Here is a 19,579-nt window from a genome sequence, read left to right on the forward strand (position 1 = left end):
AGAAATCCACATTAAATACAAGGACATATATTTACACATATTTCCTTCAGCATGAGTGTTATTGTTCCTAGAAATAGGAGAGCTGAAGCAGCAGTCATAGGTCCACAATCATGCACTTCTAAGGAAGTGAATTTCTAGCACTGTATGGGATAATTCCTTCTTGGTATCATCAGATCTTTTCAAGTCAAGCTGTGTCCCCAGCCATAGTTTATTTTACTTACTGTTTATCAATTGTTGGTCAGAAATGAGAAGGAGCTTTTACTAATCCTCAGTGAACTGCTGTTCTTTATTGTTTCCTTCCTTTTTTCTTCTTCCTTTCTCCTTCCTTCTTTCCTTCTTTCCTTTCTTTTTCAGTTCAGTCTGCTATAACAAAAAATATCATAGACTGGGTGGCTTAAACAACAGACATTTATTTCTCACATTTCTGAAGACTTGGAAGCCCAAGATCAAGACACCAGGAAATTCTATATCTGGCGATGACCTCTTCCTGGCTTGTAGATTCCCAGTTCCTTGCTGTATCTTCACATGACTGAAAGAGCAAGCTCTAGTCTCTTTCTCTTCTTATAAACGCACTAATCCCATCATGGTCTCCACCCTCAAGACCTTGTATAAAACTAATTACTTCACAAAAGCCCCAGCTTCTAATACCATCTCACTGGTTGTTAGGGTTTCAACATAAAAATACTGGGGGGACACAAACCTGCAGTCCATAACACCTTCTGTTTTCCCTCCCTAGCCCCCCTCATCCTTCCCTCCTTTCTCTTTGAAAATGCCTTGGATCCTGGTAAAACATTCATTTGAAAGTACAAGTGATTCTTTTCCCTAGGCATTGTTTTACTTCACTAGAGCTATTTCCTTTTGACCCCTATTATGAGGCAAAATAAGCCACAGAACATAAACTAATGGCAGAAGAAAAAACATGTTAAACAGATTGTAAAGTGTTATTTAATCCAAAGACAGCAAAATAAGTTACGTTAGCAATCAACACTGAGAGCACAGGATTGTGCTCATTTTCTTTACTGGTTGGCCTATCATGAGTAAAATATTAACTGCACTGTTAAGGACTGTAATTGACATATATGTGCATCCACATTTAAATGTAGCAGTTTTTCTAAAATGAACAGCACCATAAAAGCATCAGAGCTTTTTTGGGATAGCACTAAATGAATTAGCCCTGAGAGGTTGTTATGTGTCACAGGGATTAGTATGAAGACTAAAGAGTGGGTATTTTATTTCATTTAAAATTTTTTTATTGGGGTATAGTTGTTTTTATGATGCTGTGTTAGTTTCTACCACACAGCAAAGTGGAGTTCCCTGTGCTATGCAGCAGGTTATTTTTTTTTAACATCTTTATTGGAGTATAATTTCTTTACAATGGTGTGCTAGTTTCTGCTTTCTAACAAAGTGAATCAGTTATACATATACATATATCCCCATATCTCCTCCCTCTTGCATCTCCCTCCCACCCTCCCTATCCCACCCCTCTAGGTGGTCACAAAGCACCGAGTTGATCTCCCTGTGTTATGCGGCTGCTTCCCACTAGCTATCTTTTACATTTGGTAGTGTATATATGTCCATGCCACTCTCTCACTTCATCCCAGCTTACCCTTCCCCCCCCTGTGTCCTCAAGTCCATTCTCTACAACTGCGTCTTTATTTCTGTCCTGCCCCTAGGTTCTTCAGAAGCTTTTTTTTTTTTAGATTCCATATATATGCATTAATATACGATATTTGTTTTTCTCTTTCTGACTTACTTCACTCTGTATGACAGTCTCTAGGTTCATCCACCTCACTACAAATAACTCAACATTTCGTTTCTTTTTATGGCTGAGTGTATTCCATTGTATATATGTACCACATCTTTTTTATCCATTTGTCTGTCTATGGACATTTAGATTGCTTCCATGACCTGGCTATTGTAAATAGTGCTGCAGTGAACATTGGGGTGCATGTGTCTTTTTGAATTATGGTTTTCCCTGGGTATATGCCCAGTAGTGGGATTGCTGTGTCATACGGTAGTTCTATTTTTAGTTTTTTTAAGGAATGTACATACTGTTCTCCATAGTGGCTGTATCAATTTACATTCCCACCAACAGTGCAAGAGGGTTCCCTTTTCTCCACACCATCTCCAGTATTTATTGTTTCTAGATTATTTGATGATGGCCATTCTGACCGGTGTGAGGTGATACCTCATTGTAGTTTTGATTTGCATTTCTCTAATAATTAGTGATGTTAAGCAGCTTTTCATGTGCGTCTTGGCCATCTGTATATCTTCTTTAGAGAAATGACTATTTAGGTTTTCCACCCATTTTTTCATTAGGTTGTTGTTGTTTTTTATATTGAGCTGCATGAGCTGTTTATATATTTTGGAGGTTAACCCTTTGTCCATTGATTCGTTTGCAAACATTTTCTCCCATTAAGAGGGTTTTCTTTTCATCTTGTTTATAGTTTTCTCTGCTGTGCAAATGCTTTAAAGTTTCATTAGCTCCCATTTGTTTATTTCTGTTTTTATTTCTACTACTCTAGGAGGTGGGTCAAAAAAGATCTTTATAGTGTCCAGTCTTAATTTAGGTTTTTAATCCATTTTGAGTTTATTTTTGTGTATGGTGTTAGGGAGTGTTCTAATTTCATTTTTTACATGTAGCTGTCTAGTTTTCCCAGCAGCACTTATTGAAGAGACTGTCTTTTCTCCACTGTGTATCCTTGCCTCTTTTGTCATAGCTTAGTTGAGCATAGGTGCGTGGGTTTATCTCTTGGGTTTCTATCCTGTTTCATTGATCTATATTTCTGTTTTTGTGCCAATACCATATTGTGTGGTATATTGTGAAGTCAGGGAGTCTGATTCCTCCAGCTCCAATTTTTTTTTCTCAAGATTGCTTTGGCTATTCAGGATCTTTTGTGTCTCCATACAGATTTTAAGAATTTTGTTCTAGTTTTGTAAAAAATACCATTGGTAATTTGATAGGGATTGTATTGAATCTGTAGATTGCTTTAGGTACTATAGTCATTTTCACAATATTGATTCTTCCAATCCAAGAACATGGTATATCTCCCCATATTTGTGTCATCTTTGATTTCTTTCATCAGTGTCTTATAATTTTCTGAGTACAGGTTTTTACCTCCTTAGGTAGGTTTATTCCTAGGTATTTTATTCTTTTTGTTGCAGTGGTAAATGCGATTGTTTCCTTAATTTCTCTTTCTGTTCTTTTGTTGTTAGTGTATAGGAATGCAAGAGATTTCTGTGCATTAATTTTGTATCCTGCAACTTTACCAAATTCATTGATTAGCTCTAGTAGTTTTCTGATGGCATCCTTAGGATTTTCTATCTATAGTATCATGTCATCTGCATCTTGTTCCTGATCTTAGAGGAAATGGTTTCAGTTTTTCACCACTGAGAATGATGTTTTCTGTGGGTTTTCCATAAATGGCCTTTATTATGTTGAGGTAAGTTCCCTCTATGTCTACTTTCTAGAGAATGTTTATCATAAATGAGTGTTGAATTTTGTCCAAAGCCTTTTCTGCATCAAAAGCTTTTTCTGCATCAAAAGCTTTTTCTGCATGAGATTATCATATGATTTTTATCCTTCAATTTGTTAATATCATGTATCACATTGATTGACCTGCGTATATTGAAGAATCCTTGCTTTCCTGGGATAAACCCCATTTGATCATGGTGTATGATCCTTTTAATGTGTTGTTGGATTCTGTTTGCTAGAATTTTGTTGAGGATTTTTGTATCTATGTTCATCAGTGATATTGGCCTGTAGATTTCTTTTTTTGTTATCTTTGTCTGGTTTTGGTATCAGGATAATGGTGGCCTCATAGAATGAGTTTGGGAGTTTTCCTCCCTCTGCTATATTTTGGAAGAGTTTGAGAAGGATAGGTATTAGGTCTTCTCTAAATGTTTGATAGACTTCATCTGTGAATCCACCTGGTACTGGAATTTTGTTTGTTGGAAGTTTTTTTTTTTTTTTTTTTGCGGTACACGGGCCTCTCACTGTTGTGGCCTCTCCCGTTGCAGAGCACAGGCTCCGGATGCGCAGGCTCAGAGGCCATGGCTCACGGGCCCAGCTGCTCCACGGCATGGGGGATCTTCCTGGACCGAGGAACGAACCTGTGTCCCCTGCATCGGCAGGCGGACTCTCAACCACTGCGCCACCAGGGAAGCCCTGTTGGAAGATTTTTAATCACAGTTTCAATTTCATTACTTGTGATTGTTCTGTACATATATTTTATTTCTTCCTGGTTCAGTCCTGGAAGGTTATACCTTTCTAAGAATTTGTCCATTTCTTCCAGGTTGTCCATTTTATTGGCATTAGTTGCTTGTAATTGTCTCTTATGATGCTTTGTATTTCTGTGGTGTCCGTTGTAACTTCTCTTTTTTCATTTCTAATTTTATTGATTTGAGTCCACTCCCTCTTTCTTGATGAGTCTGGCTAAAAGTGTATCAATTTTGTTTATCTTCTCAAAGAGCCAGGTTTTAGTTTTATTGATCTTTGCTATTGTTTTCTTTTTTTCTATTTAATTTATTTCTGCTCTGATCTTTATGATTTCTTTCCTTCTACTAATTTTGGGTTCTGTTAGTTCTTCTTTCTCTAGTTCCTTTAGGTGTAACGTTAGATTGTTTATTTGAGATTTTTCTTGTTTCTTGAGGTAGGATTGTATTGCTGTAAACTTCCCTGTTAAAACTGCTTTTACTGCATCCCATAGGTTTTGGATGGTTGTGTTTTCATTGACATTTGTCTCTAGGTATTTTTTGACTTACTCTTTGATTTCTTCAGTGATCTCTTTGCTCTTTAGTAGCATATTGTTTAGCCTCCATGTGTTTTTTTGACATTTTTTTTTCCTGTAATTTATTTCTAATCTTATAGTGTTGTGGTCAGAAAAGATGCTTGATTTGATTTCACTTTTCTTAAATTTACTGAGGCTTGATTTGTGACCCAAGAGGTGATCTATCCTGGAGAATGTTCAATGTACACTTGAGAAGAAAGAGTAATCTGCTGTTTTTGGATGGAATGTCCTATTAATATTGATTACATCTATGTGGTCTATTGTGTCATTTAAAGCTTGTGTTTCCTTATTAATTTGCTGTCTGGATGATCTGTCCATTGGCATAGTGAGGTGTTAAAATCCCCTGGTATTATTGTGTTACTGTCGAGTTCCCCTTTTATGGCTGTTAGCACTTGGCTTATGTATTGAGGTGCTCCTATGTTGGATGCAGAAATATTTATAACTGTTATATGTTCTTGGATTAATTCCTCGATCATTATATAGTGTCCTTCCTTGTCTCTTGTAACATTCTTTATTTTAAAGTCTATTTTACCTGATATGAGTATTGCTACTCCAGCTTTCTTTTGATTTGTTTGCATGGAATATATTTTTCCATCCCCTCACTTTCAGTCTGTATGTGTCTGTAGGTCTGAAATGGGTCTCTTGTAGACAGCATATATATGGGTCTTGTTTTTGTATCCATTCGGCCAGTCTGTGTCTTTTGTTTGGAGCATTTAATGCATTCACACTTTAGGTAATTATTGATATGTATGTTCCTATTACCATTTTCTTAATTGTTTTGGGTTTGTTTTTGTAGGTCCTTCTCTCCTCTTGTGTTTCTCACTTAGAGAAGTTCTTTTGGCATTTGTTGTAGAGCTGGTTTGGTGGTGCTGAATTCTTTTAGCTTTTGCTTGTCTGTAAAGCTTTTGATATCTCTGTAGAATCTGAATGAGATCCTTGCTGGGTAGAGTAATCTTGGTTGTAGGTTCTTCCTTTTCTTCACTTTAAATACATCATGCCACTCCCTTCTGGCTTGCAGAGTTTCTGCTGAGAAATCAGCTGATTACCTTTTGGGAGTTCCCTTGTATGTATTTTTTCATTTTTCCCTTGACTTTAGTTTTTGTCAATTTGATTACTATGTATCTTGGTGCATTTCTCCTTGGGTTTATGCTGCCTGGGACACTCTGCACTTCCTGGACTTGGGTGGCTATTTCGTTTCCCATGTTAGGGAAGTTTTCAACTATAATTCTCTTCAAATATTTTCTCGGGTCCTTTCTCTCTCTCCTCCTTCTGGGACCCCTATAATGTGAATGTTGGTGCATTTAATGTTGTCCCAGATGTCTCTTAGACTGTCTTCATTTCTTTTCATTATTTTTTCTTTATTCTGTTCTGTAGCAGTTATTTCCACCATTCTGTCTTCCAGGTCACTTATCTGTTCTTTTGCCTCAGTTATTCTGCTATTGATTCCTTCTAATGTAGTTTTCATTTCAGTTATTGTATTGTTCATCTCTGTTTGTTCTTTAATTCTTCTAAGTCTTTGTTAAACATTTCTTGCATCTTCTCAATGCTTGCATCCATTCTTTTTCTGAGGTCCTGGATCATCTTCACTATCATGATTCTAAATTCTTTTTCTGGAAGTTTGCCTATCTCCACTTCATTTAATTGTTTTTCTGGGGTTTTATCTTGTTCCTTCATCTGTGACATAGTCCTCTGCCTTTTCATTTTTCCTATCTTTCTGTGATGGTGGTTTTCGTTCCACAGGCTTTGGGACTGTAGTTCTTCTTGCTTCTGCTGTCTGTCCTCTGGTCAACAGTGGGTATTTTAAATAGCAGATCTTGGCTAATTATTAATAGAAAAAAATGTTCTAACAATTAGAATGTCTGAAAATTGGAAAAAGCTATTTTTCTAAGCTTGTCAATTACAGTCATTAGAAGAATTAAAACATAGGTTGGATTCAGGGCTAGGCCAGCCTATATGACATTTTAAGCAAATTGTGAAAAAGGTACCATATCTACTGGATGAGTTAATTAAAGTTGCTCCCTCTGTGTTGATGTATCGCCATGTCAGTTACATGACTTAGTAGAACATGGATTCAGTTTCAGCTACTACTTACCTACTCAGATGGGAAACCTTTGCAACGTCCTCTTATTAGGAATGCTGTAGATCAACTTCCATAAGTAGGCTTGAGTTTGGAGTTAATGCCCTCTAATATTTATAAGTCTACCTTTCCAAGTGTAATGTGAATATAAATCACTGCTTTAGGTGTTCTGGTCTCCACATAGACCACATTCAAAGAAGCATAATGTCACAATAAAAAGTAACGTGAGAAGAATTTCAGTCTTTACTAGTGTTTCTCAAAAACTATTAAATGTGATCCAGTTTCTAGTGCACAACTTTTCTTAAAATGTTTTTCTTTAACATTTTTCTTCATTTGTGCCTGGCTCAGTTCTCTCTTTTTTCATAATTTCTCCAGAGCAATTTTCCTGTCACACACTAACCCTCTAAAACTCTCTCTGAAACTCCTGTCCATGAGGTTTTCTCTCTTTTGTCTCATCTCTTTCTTCTGCATTTATTCTAGTTTTTCCTCTCCACATTCTTCATATTCTATAATATAAGAGAAAGGAATCATGTTGAAAAAGATAGAATTTTCCTTATATTATGAAAGAATAGGGAGAGTTTGAGCAAGTAAAAAAAGAATCTTTCCTTATTTTTCCCACTACTATCTCTAACTCTCTTTCTATCTCTATCTATTTTCCTGATTCTTTAACAGCACAGTCTGGAAACTAGGCTGAGATAGATTAAATGATTCTTTGGTAATTTCAAGAGTAGGGACATTCATATGTTAATACTTACTGAGTAGATCCTATGTCTGCAGAACCTTCCATTAGATCCTGAGGAAAGAGGCAAAGCAAGTTATGTGAATAATCCCTACTCACACGGAATTTACAGTTTCATGAGCCAGACTGGTTAAAATCACATGCAATAAATTTCGAGGAAGAATATCAATAGACAGTGAAAATGACTATAGCTGTATACCCATGAATAGCCTGGTTACCTGGATCTTGGGTGTTCAGCAAGAACAGAACTGTGGGGAAGCCAGGGAAATTTTCATGGAAGAGGTAAGTATTGAGTAAATGTTTAGACAAGGAAAAAAACATGGAACTAGGGAAATTAGTATAGAGATAAACTGAAGAGTCAGTGTGCAGCAGACAGCGAGTATACTAACCTGCTAGAACACAGGGTCTAGGCAAGGTGGGAAGCCTTTATTCTCACTGGGACTACAACTCTCCATCCTTTGAGCGCCCATAACACTCATTGTGTGACTTGATTGTTAGTTTATCCTATTCTGCCTTTTTCTATTTCCTTCATTAAATAACCCCTAGAAAATAGACAATATCTTCCCCTCCCCCATCCTTCTATCGCATTTCCCACAGTCTAGCAAAATGTGATTCATCAATAAATAGTTGCTGATTTAAATAGAGTTGATATGTAGTTAGAGGAGGGATAGAGATGTGGAGAAAGGGTCACATGCTTGTGCTAATGAGTTTAAGTGTAGTATTGGAAATCACTGGAAGTTCTAACATGTCAGGGATGTGATCAAAATATTTTAGGAAAAAGAATTTTTCTGTTGTTCTACATGGGAGGTGGAAGATAAGTTCAACTTTTTATTTGCATAGGTGTTACCTGGACATTTGAGAAGAGATATCTTATATAGATGACATGTAGTACTGAACTTTAAGCTAATTTTAGCCATTGAAACTTTTGAATAAATACGTTTACTCTTGAATTTTATGGGCTAGGTAAAGTGCTCTAAGAGTATCGTGGGTGTGAATAAACTTTTTCACAAAGGATTTTTGGTATTGCTGGTTATAATCAATCAATCCTACTCTTGATACCATGCTTTGGAGTGAGATTTTGGCATGTTTTAAATAATGTCTAAGCACATGGAGTTGGAAGAAAACCTGGAGTTGTAATTCCAGATTTATATTTAACAAAATATTTTTAGGAAAGATTTACTGTAACTTTTAGGAGTTTTATCTCTTTTATTGAGAGACTACAGAACTATTTTATCAAACTAATTTCTTTTCCCTCCTGGTCTTAGGATGTTTTAGAGCAATTGCTGGCACTAATATGATTAGATATTTCTATATAGATTCATTTTCAATTCTAAAAATTCTATTCATGTGAATTCTTTGTTACTAACATTGAACACGGATTTTTTTTTACATGATTGAAATTACACAAATCATAGCGGTTGATTGGTGATTTCAGTATTTAAGCTTTCAATTATTCTTCTCATTTTGTTAACATGGATTTGAATTTTTCACCTAGATATGTTTAGAAAAAAAACTTTACTCTTTATTTTGACTATAAACATAATAATACTCAGTTTATATACAGCTTCTGTATTTCTTTGTTTATGTAATGAGTAGAGTATATAAAACAAAGTTAGATTTCTATTTGTGAAGAAAAAGCAACATAGCGTCTCTATTAAAGGTGGATTTCCTTATCTGATGAGTCTACCTCTGACACCAGAAGAATAGGGCTAAAATACTACAACTGAGTCTCTGATGGGACTCCAAATCTAAATTAATGAAAGGTTCATAAATGTAACATATGTAAACAATTGGAAAAACACAAAGCAAATTCTATTCTGTACACATGAATAAAGTGTACATATATCACTACATATTTAGGATTCAATGGATTTATAAAAAGAGAGGTATTTTTGCACAGATAGAAAGCCAGTGATGTCATTTTGGGAAGACTGAAAGAGTAGATATTCACCTTAATTTAAAAACAATGGGAAAAAAGTACAGCAGGGAATCTTGGAGGTAGCCAAGGTGTCCAAGTACTTCGTTATTCTAAAGACTTCCAGAAAATGGATCTCTACTCTCTGGACAAATAGGCATTAAAAGGGCTCCAGCAAACTCTATACATGGTATTCTTTTCCTTAACTTCACAATTTTAGTTAATATATTGGCTTTTTGGTTTAATTCGAATGGCACAGCTCATAAATGCAGGCTTTTTATTCTGGGGGCTGGGCCTTACAATCATAAAATAAAGGTCTTTGACAGCCTGACTGTTCCATTATAAAATGTAACATCCTTTTTAAAATAGAGAAACCCCCCAAAAGTCATGTGAAAAGAGGCCAGAATCATAAAAAATATTGGGGACATTTCAAACAGTAGTATGAACCATATGTCATTCTTCAGAAATTTCAGTTACAAGAGCACGAGTGTGAGAATTATATAATTGGAAAAATAGAGAAAACTGAATGAAAAGTTCAGAGACAGGAAATAACTGTTGCCACAAATAATTGTTCATTGTATGCATATTTTCTTAGCCCATGAAATGAAATTTCAGTTTGTTTATGAGAACTGGCTATTCTGTTCCCAGACTGGGCAGTGGCTGTCTGAATGTTTCTGTATGAATGAAAATCTCATCTCCCAGGCAAAAAAAAAATAAAGACATTTAGCAATGCCTCTTACGTTTCTGAATGTTTTAGAACTGGTAGTTGTTTGATATATTGAAAATATACACTCCCCAAAGAAGTAAATCTAGATTCTCTGAACACATTTTGCATGGCAAACCTCTCTGGCAATTTTATGGTTTTGCATAGCTTGTAGGGAGAGACGGGAATAGCTAAATGCGTCCTAGGTTCATTAGCATAACCCTGCCCACTTCCAACACATGCCCAGAACTACCTCATTAGCTGCTGGGATTTAAGCCAAAGCATAAGACTACAGTGAATATAAGGGGAATTACTGGCAAGAGAACTCTACACCAACTTAACACTGAATCCATTACTTTTCCAAGATGAGAAAAATATTATACTAATAGGGACCATTTCTCCATCTCATTCAAATAAGAATTCAAGGTTTTAGTCTGTATCTTTCATCTAGCATAATTAGCTGTACCATAATAACACATACAGCCTGGCTGCATATATTTAAGTGCTGTCTCTCTCCCTCTTTCTTTTATTGATTTATTTTCTGGATTCCTTTGACATTGTAAACCACAGACGAGTTGGAGCCTGGCATTGAAAGGAGGTGTTCTGCAACGATTTTTTTTCTTGTTTAAAGAAGTTTACTTCTACAAGAGGTAATCTGAAAATGACAGGGGCAAAGAGAAAAAAGAAAAGTGTGCTCTGGAGCAAGATGCATATGCCCCATTGTGAAGACTTTAAACAGTGGTGTAGAAGGCGGCTACCTATTTTGGAATGGGCAACACATTATAATCTGAAAGAAAACTTGCTTCCAGACACTGTGTCTGGGATAATGCTGGCAGTTCAACAGGTGACACAAGGTAATGTACTGCATTTGATTTTCCTGTTTTATGCAGAATAGATACCACTTTGTTTTCTTGGAAGAGTATTGTGACCTAAGATCTACTAATGAAATGTATTTTAATTAACTTTGGGGGAATAAACACATTGAATATCTGTATACAAATGTTTTCCTAGTTGTCTTTTTTTTTTGCTATTTTTTGATACCTAATAAGCATCAAACCAAATTTTTAATGGCATTATATATTTGCAATGTTAAAATTCATACTATATGAGTAGAGATCAATAATTTCAGTAATTGTGGGAGAATGAGTTTTTATAGTTTGACCTTGCTGATACAGCTTTCTACTTAAGCTGAATCAAGCTATAAAATATCTCCTGGCTTGAACAAGTCATTTGTAAACCTAATTAGCAGCATACAATTACCTTTGTAGTCTTGAGGGTTGCTATAAGCAAGGAGCAGACCTTTCCGTACATAAAGGAGGCTCTTTGCCAAGATCATTATTTGCAAAGAAAATCCTGTGTGTCCTTAGAGCTTACGTTTTCACATGCCGATTTAATTCTGTATCACACTACATACTGTTTGTTTCTCAATATGAAATTTAAACTGTTGAGAAGTCTGATTTTAACTTTCCCAAAGCAGATTATAAATGATATTCTGGATTTAGATAGATGTTTCTCTTGGTGAAAGCTCTTAGGTAACTAGTGTGCATACAGTGTATGATCATGTATGTGTTTTTTGTGTGTGTATTTTCCTGAAAGGTATATTCATTGTATTTTTTAAAATTAATTCAGGTAATAATTTTCTACCTGTAGCAAGAAAAGGAACTGATTTTTTCAACCTTGAGAATTTGTAAAATATTCCTTGGCACAGATTCTGTAGATTTATATTTTTTTTGCAGTTTTACTACCTCCCTGGCTTGAACTATTATTCATACCATTAAATTATAAGCACTTTTATAACTGAATTATTCTGTAGCTGGAACAAACTGGTTTATGTGTTTCTGTTTTTAGTATGATCAGGAACATCTGCACTGGTGGCTTTACTTTAAGATCCATAATACTATCATACTTTCTGGGATTCCATTTCCCTGAATAGTCTTCTATGATATTTTTAATGACCATTTTGCCAAAAGCAAAGCATAGTAGTCTTTCATAAAAATGCAAAGTAAATAGCAGGTTAAGGCATTTTTTAGGATTGTATTTATTGAATTTTTAATTCGAAATGAAACACTACCATGGACTTTGAAACTAAGGTGATGAGCTTACAAGGACTTTTTCACCAGATAGTTTCAGTATATTTTATAAATTTATTTTGCTTTAATTTATTGTAAAGTGAAAGAAGAATATATTTCTAAAACTAAATATTTTTCATCTTTGTTAAATATCAGGTTAATAAGAAAATTTGGGGATATGATAAAGATACCTGTGATACATCATTAGCATTATCATTTATGTGTCTTTGGTAGTTAATTGTATGGCTTTTCCTTGGATATAAATATTGAGGGGTTTTGTTTTATGAGTCATGCATTTCACCGGTTATGAAGAAATATGTTACCAGCCCCCGACTGATGAGAAGCACAAAGCTTACTCAGCCCTTGTGTCTTGGAAGTTATGGATCTGGCTCTTGGTTCTCTTGGAAGGCTCCCAGTGATTGGGCAAGGAAGCTACACTGCTAGAAAGAACTTAAAGGTCTTTGTTGGTGTATGGACAGACTAATCCTTCTAAAAGTACTTTAAAAACAATTCTCTCAAACTTTCTCATGCTTACTCACTATGGGTAAATATCATAAGTTACCATTTGTTGTAAGGGGCATTGTTGTAAATCCCTTATATACATTATCTTACCCTATCACAACAAAATCCCAAATGATAGCAGTCCTCCATTTTCCACATGAGAAAGTGGAAGCTTAGACAAGTAAATAATTTTCCCTGGAATTCATGCCTGATAAGTGATAGAGTCAGGACTTGATTCCAAAGCTAACACTCAACATTTTATGCTTTATACTCTACACTGCCAAAATAACTAGACTTTTTCATAATACCAATGTTATTAGTAATAGAAGGCATTTCTTTGGAAAGGTGCAAACATCCTTTCCTTTAAATTGTCTTTGCATTTAGGTTTCACCCCTGTAGTTTTCAGACTCAAAGGCAGAGTGACAAGGGAAATAACTACAGTAGAACATGGAGTAAGGAAGGCACTTAGATATCATTACCTGCTATTCATGTGAATACAGTATTGGCAATCATTATCAACTCAATTTCTTTAGGAAAAATTAGAAGAAAGAAGGGGTAAGTTTTGCTCTTGCATCATAATGCAAACAATAGAAACAAAGATCTGATTTTACTCTACCAGTCTTTGAAGCAGCTTTTCAGTTATTCAACATAGTTGAATTACATGAAATTGTTGAATTCAATGATTTTTAACCTACAAATACAAAAAATTATATAATTCAATCCAGTAGTTGTTTTTAATTCTTCTTTCTCTAGAAATGCATTTAAAATTAAGGTTAAAGGAAACTAACATTTGAGTCTTTTCTATATGTCAAATACCAAGGAGCCATTTTAACTTACTTTATTAAAGATTTCCTAGTTGTTAAATATAGATACTTGTCAGTCATCATCACAATTGATTCCTCTGTAGTATTTTCTGTGTTGACTGTAGCCTTTTTAAAACCATTTCTTCTCTTGGGTTTTAGACACTGCTCTTCTGTTTATATTCTGCTACCTCTCTGGCCTTCTCTTATTATGAGCCTTTGCAGATTTTGCTTCCTACTCTACCAACCCATTAAACACTAGTGTCCTGGAGACTCAAACACTGGGCCTTCTTCTCTGAAAATGAATGCCTTAGGCTATTTCATCTACATCAGAGGCTGTAAACACCTTAACTGTACTATTGAAACTTTCTTCTCAACCCGAGATCCACGTCTTCAACTATACAAACCTAGAATCTCCTAAAAGCACTTCAAAGGCAACGCTAGTCTTCTAAAAGAAACAAACTGAATGATGCCACCATCCTAACCAGAATTATAATAATAAATAATAATAACAGTAATTTTTAGACACAAAAGAACACGACATATATACAAAACTGAGGCTTATAGAGAATAAATAACTTGCTTAAAGTCACACAGTAAATGAGTTAGAAGAGATAGAATTTTAACCCAAGTGGTCTGGCTCCAGGGACTATGTTCTCACCTTTGTACCAGACTACCTCTCACAGAGTCTCAAGTTATTCTCAACTCTTCCCTCTCTTTTGCTATTCTACCATCTAGTGTACAATCAACCACCAGGTTCTGTTGTTTCTATTCCCTAAATATCTTTCCAAACTAGTAGTCTTACTTCATGTTCCCGGCTACTGCCCTAGTTCACTGACCTACTGAAATCATCATCTTGTGGGTCTTCATTCTCTACTCTATCTCCTCCTGCAGGCCATTCCATACTGTAGCTGGAATGATCATAAAAATCTAAACATCAATTCCCTGTTCATAATTCTTCAGTGACCCTCTGTTTCCTCTAGGATAAAAGCCCGATTCTTCAGAATAATCTATTAGATCATTAATAATCTGGGCCTCTTAATGCAAAGTTCTACTCAAAGAGATCTGTCCTCTGAGAATCCCTCCCAATCTCCTGGGAAAGATGTATGTTTTCTTACCTCCGACTCCCTTTGTACTTTTTACATATCTCTATGATAGGCCTTATCAGATTGCATTGTAATCTTTTGGTACAACTCTTTATGCACTGGTGGGTAAGCTTTGGAAAGAATGTCTTAATCTTTATATTTTTGCCGACTTGTACCTGGTGCATCGACATAGGTTTTCAGTAACATAGGTTTTCAGTAAATGTTTCTCCATATCATTAAATAAACAATTTAGCTCCTGAAGCCTCTGATTGTTCTATGGTAATATGCTGCCACTCTAGGAAAGGAATTAAATTTAAATTAATTCTTATGTCTTCAAAATAAATGTAATAAAGATATCGATAGTAAAATTCACATAAAAATGTGAGTAATTAATTTCTTCCAATTTCCCTTACTTCCCTGAATTTATAAACTTATAGCCCACCAGACAAATCTGGTAAAAGATTGGTCTGTGTTTCCTTCATCCCAGTGTTTTTCTCCAACATTAACCCATCTGTATAGTTCATATGAAAATCTAGGTGCCTGGCTTCTCTTGAAAAAGGGAAATACATGGCCATAAGAGGCCCATGTTCCCATGTGGTAAAAACCTGCTCGCTCCCCCTGTGGACAGGGCATGTGCTTTGTATTTTGCTACAGTTTCCACCATTCACACATCTGCTGCCACTCTTCCTCCTAGTATCCCTATTATCTGCCTATCCCTATGAGTGTCTGAATTTGTATCCCCTGCCAAGACACTTTCTAACATGTTTTGTTGAAATGCCTTGAACTCATTCTTGAATAAAACCTTTAAAAGAGAATACGTAAGACTAGGCTCTTAACTTAAATCCGCACAACTTTTAGGTCTGTGGACTTGCATGAATATATTCTAATATACTTCATTTCTTTTTTTTGTTTTTCTTTTGTTTTTAATTTTTTTTCTTTCTATGTTTTTTCTTTTTTTCTTTTTCAAAGAGCAGGCGCTGGGACCCACCGCAGGCAGGCGCACCCATCCGGGGAAGGCGAGGGGTTCTTCCCACGTGCTCTGGCACTCGCCACAGTGGCCACTGGGCTTGGGAGGGGCAGCAGCTGGGGGTTCCGGTATCCCAAGGCTCCCTCTCAGATAGCTAGAGAAGGCTTTCTCACCGACGGCGCGTCGTCCCCCACCCATCGTCTTCCCTTCGAGCCCACGGAGGCGCTCCATGAGACGCCAGTCCTTGACTGGGCGGAGGAGTGGGGCCTGCTGCAGTATGGGTAGGCACACGGCCCACAGGAGCGTTCACGGTCAGGGCCGGGGCATGACCTGTGCTGCTCTCAGTCTCGTCCAGCGGGCTCTTGAAGGGAGGAGCACGCCCGAGAAGCGTGACAGCCTCCCCTCTCGCAGGCCCTGGCCCACCACGATCACCCCCACGGCCCGCCTGCGACCCCCACAAAGGGGCACACGTGGCGTTCGCCCGGCCAGTCAGTCTCCCCAGGGCACACCGCAAGAGGACGACCACGACGAGGTGGCACCTAGCTCCACCGAGGGGTGGGGGACAGGCACGCCTCTCTTACCGTCTCGAACCCCCCAAGAGAGCTGCTCACGGGACACACCACCGTGGCAGGGACCAGAGGAGCGCGCTGGGAAAGGGAAATGACACCACCGCTCGGCCTCAGGCACCTGAGGGACGACCTGGAGCGCTCCAGGGTCACCACAGAGGGCCCGGAGAGGCACGCTCAGGCACCGACAGGGGCGCGCAGCGCGGGGCGGGACCCCCCGCCCCCGGGCGGGTACCCCCCCCCCCCCCCCCCACCTCAGGGAGAACCAATGGCGAGGCACACGCCAAGGAGGCAAAGCGAGAGTGTCTGCTGTGTCAGAGGACCACGGCTCCCCCGAGGCCTTGAGGCAGGGGGCGGGAGACTGAGGGTCAGGGCTGGAGGCCGCACCCCTCCCTTCCACACACCCCTCGACGGGGCTGGGGTGGGGGAGGCAAGGGGCAGGAACGTCTGTCCCTAGTGTGGCGTGGCTTAAGCCTGGCCAGGGAGAGTATGAATACTTCATTTCTTTATAATTCTATGTATTTTCTGTTACTTATGTTAAGAAAGTATTCTAGGAAGGGGTTCATAGGCTATACCAGACTGCTAAAGGAGTCCTCAAAGTAGATATTTACTCCCCGAAGTAAATAAATATGTGTATGTGTGCTCATTTCAAAGAAAAAACGAAAAGGAATTTTAGGACATTCTTTCACCATGTTCAAATATTTCTTAGAAATGCTTTGTGTTTTTTAAAATATTAAAAACATTTGGGAGCACTCAGTACTAACATCAGGTGAAAACCATTATAACTGGCATCTACCACAGTGTTCTTTAACTGACATCTTGTAGGACCTCACTACAGAATGTAGTTTGAAGGTGAACAAACATTCTAGAGAATGTCATTGACTTAAACATGTCACTAACATGGTTGGCAAGTTAAGCAGTATGACTCTAGAGTAGGTAGAGTTCACATTCTACCCTGAATGACCACTTGCAGGAAATATTTTCTTTTTTTTTCCAATCTGAAAAACTCAAGCATTGAGACAGGGTGGAGACCTAAAATGCATGACTTGCCATATAAGTATCTAATACACTGAAGGAGGAATATGAGAATGTTTTGACTTGCATTCCAACGGATCACCTAGAATTTTTGTTGCCAAACCATGAAAATTTTATGCTGCCATAGGGTTGCCTGATGTTCAAACCACAGTGTTCTGAGCCACAGACAAAGGGTGTATGTTCCTTATAATTATGTAGAACTTGTGGCATTACTGGCACCAAAATGTGTGGAAGCAGATCTTCATTGCACTCCTGAGGGCAGCTTAGTGACACGTGGAACGATAAGTGGAAATTCCTGAAGCATACTGCACTTTGAAAATTAAAGGCTTATCTGAGAACTTTTCCCTGCATGGTCTCAGCCCTGAGGGTTAAGAATCCTAGCATTAGCTACATATCTCTAACCTAACACCCTTAATCACTATAAGCATGTAGATTATAATGTAGAGAGATTATAATGATTTATTATATCTAGTAACTTTTCTCCAGGAACAATGCAGCCAAATATTGCTAAATAAATCTAAATTATACTTTCCCTGACCTCCATAAAAATGGACACAGGAGCTAGGAACACTCTGCTGGCTTTTCACTTCTCCATTTCCCCTCATCCCATGACACATGCTCTTACCCATAGCTCTAGGCTTCATTCAGCACTTCTGATTTCCTTTTTCTCATAAATGTAAATTAATGGTGATTTATATATTCAAAGGCTATTTATATATTTCTGCACTTAGAATAATACTCCCTATAATATTTAGACCTGTTCGCATGGAAGAACCATGACCTTCCATTTTAGAGTGGTGAAAACTTGGGAAGGTTTGCAACAAACAGATGTGTAGTGGCTGTGAAGATAAGGTGTGTGACCTATATAGTAATAGACTTCTGTTTTTGCCAGCTAGGATCCATCCTTGCTTCTTTTAGTAATTATGCCTTGGATTTGTTTTGAGGAACAATCCCTCTTCCATTTTTGGTATACATGGTTCAGGTGAGATTCTAATTTTGGCTCTAGGATGATCAGAAAAATAAGTCTCCCTCAACCAGGATTCTCAACTTTGGGGCCCACTGGAACCACCTTGGTGCCTAAAAGAACATTGGTACCTAGGCCACGTGACAAACAATTAAATCAGCTTTCCTGGGAGTAGTTCCCAGACATGGAGGCATTGTGTTTCTTCTTTTATAAATTGTCCCAGATTCTAATGTGCATCAGTGTTGAGAGCTGCAACCAGACAGTTGTTGATCCAGGTGAAGACTTGTGGCTCGTCTTGATAATTAGCACAATTCCATACACCTGGCCAGGAACTGGTTCAATGGTGACAATTTCCCCCCTAGGCACGAGGGGGTTTACAACACAACAAAAGTCATTTCCTATTTTAAAATGGTGATGGCAATACAAATGACCTGAAAGGTCCACTCACTTTGGATCCTAGGACATGTGTGGAACCTTTCAGAAAGAAAGGAAAAGACATCTTCCTTTGTGCTGAGACTACTAACAGTCAGGATGATGTGCCTCTACAACTTCCCTGGGCCTCCAAAGCCTGAAAATGAAGGCAACACAGCAAAGGGCGTAGCAGAGAGAAACTGAGTACTGATGATAGCTAGTACACTTCTGACTTTTCACTTGCATGTGCAAACACTTTTTTGGTTGTTGTTAATTAGGTTTAAGTTGGATTACTTCTAATCACCTTAACTACACATTTGAGGGTTATTGCAATTTAAATGTGTTACACAAATTGTCTCTAATTTTATAAAACCCAGCAAGATAGATATTTCATACTTTACAGTCCTTTTCATGAGAAGAGGAGTCTGAAGTTGAGAACACTGGGTGACTTGCCCTCAATTCTAGTACTGCTAAGAGGGATTGAAATGTAAATCTGCTGGGCTCCATCTTTCATCCCTCACTGCTCTCTGTTCTCCAGTTTGCTTTGTGTATAACAGACATAACCTGAGTGGGACTGGGAATGAACTGAGCAGCACACTGCACAACAGCCCCTCAGACTGCCCCATCACATGATGACATGTCACCTTCCTTGATAAAATAAAACCCAGAGATTCTGGTTGAGAGGGGAAGAGGGCTGTGCCAGTGGGAAGAAGTACCTATACCAGAGCTCCTGTTCTTTCCCTTGAGAGCCTCTCATACCCCCTGCTACACTACCTTAGAGTGTGGGAGGAAGGATAGATGTGCTTTAATACTGGCCTGAGCATCAACGGACAATAGCTTTTACCATGTGGCAGAGGTGACACAGGATAAAATGTCTGTATGAGAGTTTACTAAAAGCTAGGGAGAAATAAAAGGGGAAAATAGTCCTTATCCTCTATTCTTTATTATACTGAAAGT

General features: G+C 37.8%; 1 protein-coding gene across 1 annotated transcript in view; it reads left to right on the forward strand.

Annotated features, from left to right (window-relative positions):
• Positions 1–9,236: 9,236 nt before the first annotated feature.
• The window catches only part of SLC26A7 (solute carrier family 26 member 7), a 181,450-nt gene continuing 171,107 nt past the window's right edge, over positions 9,237–19,579 (forward strand). Inside the window, exon 1 of the mRNA XM_019925419.3 lies at positions 9,237–11,078. Within this exon, the coding sequence (XP_019780978.1) occupies positions 10,886–11,078 (193 nt within the window). The 5' untranslated portion in view covers positions 9,237–10,885. The remainder of the gene's footprint in view (positions 11,079–19,579) is intronic.

Source organism: Tursiops truncatus, chromosome 17 (genome assembly GCF_011762595.2).
Source record: "Tursiops truncatus isolate mTurTru1 chromosome 17, mTurTru1.mat.Y, whole genome shotgun sequence".
Taxonomy (NCBI): Eukaryota; Metazoa; Chordata; class Mammalia; order Artiodactyla; family Delphinidae; genus Tursiops; species Tursiops truncatus.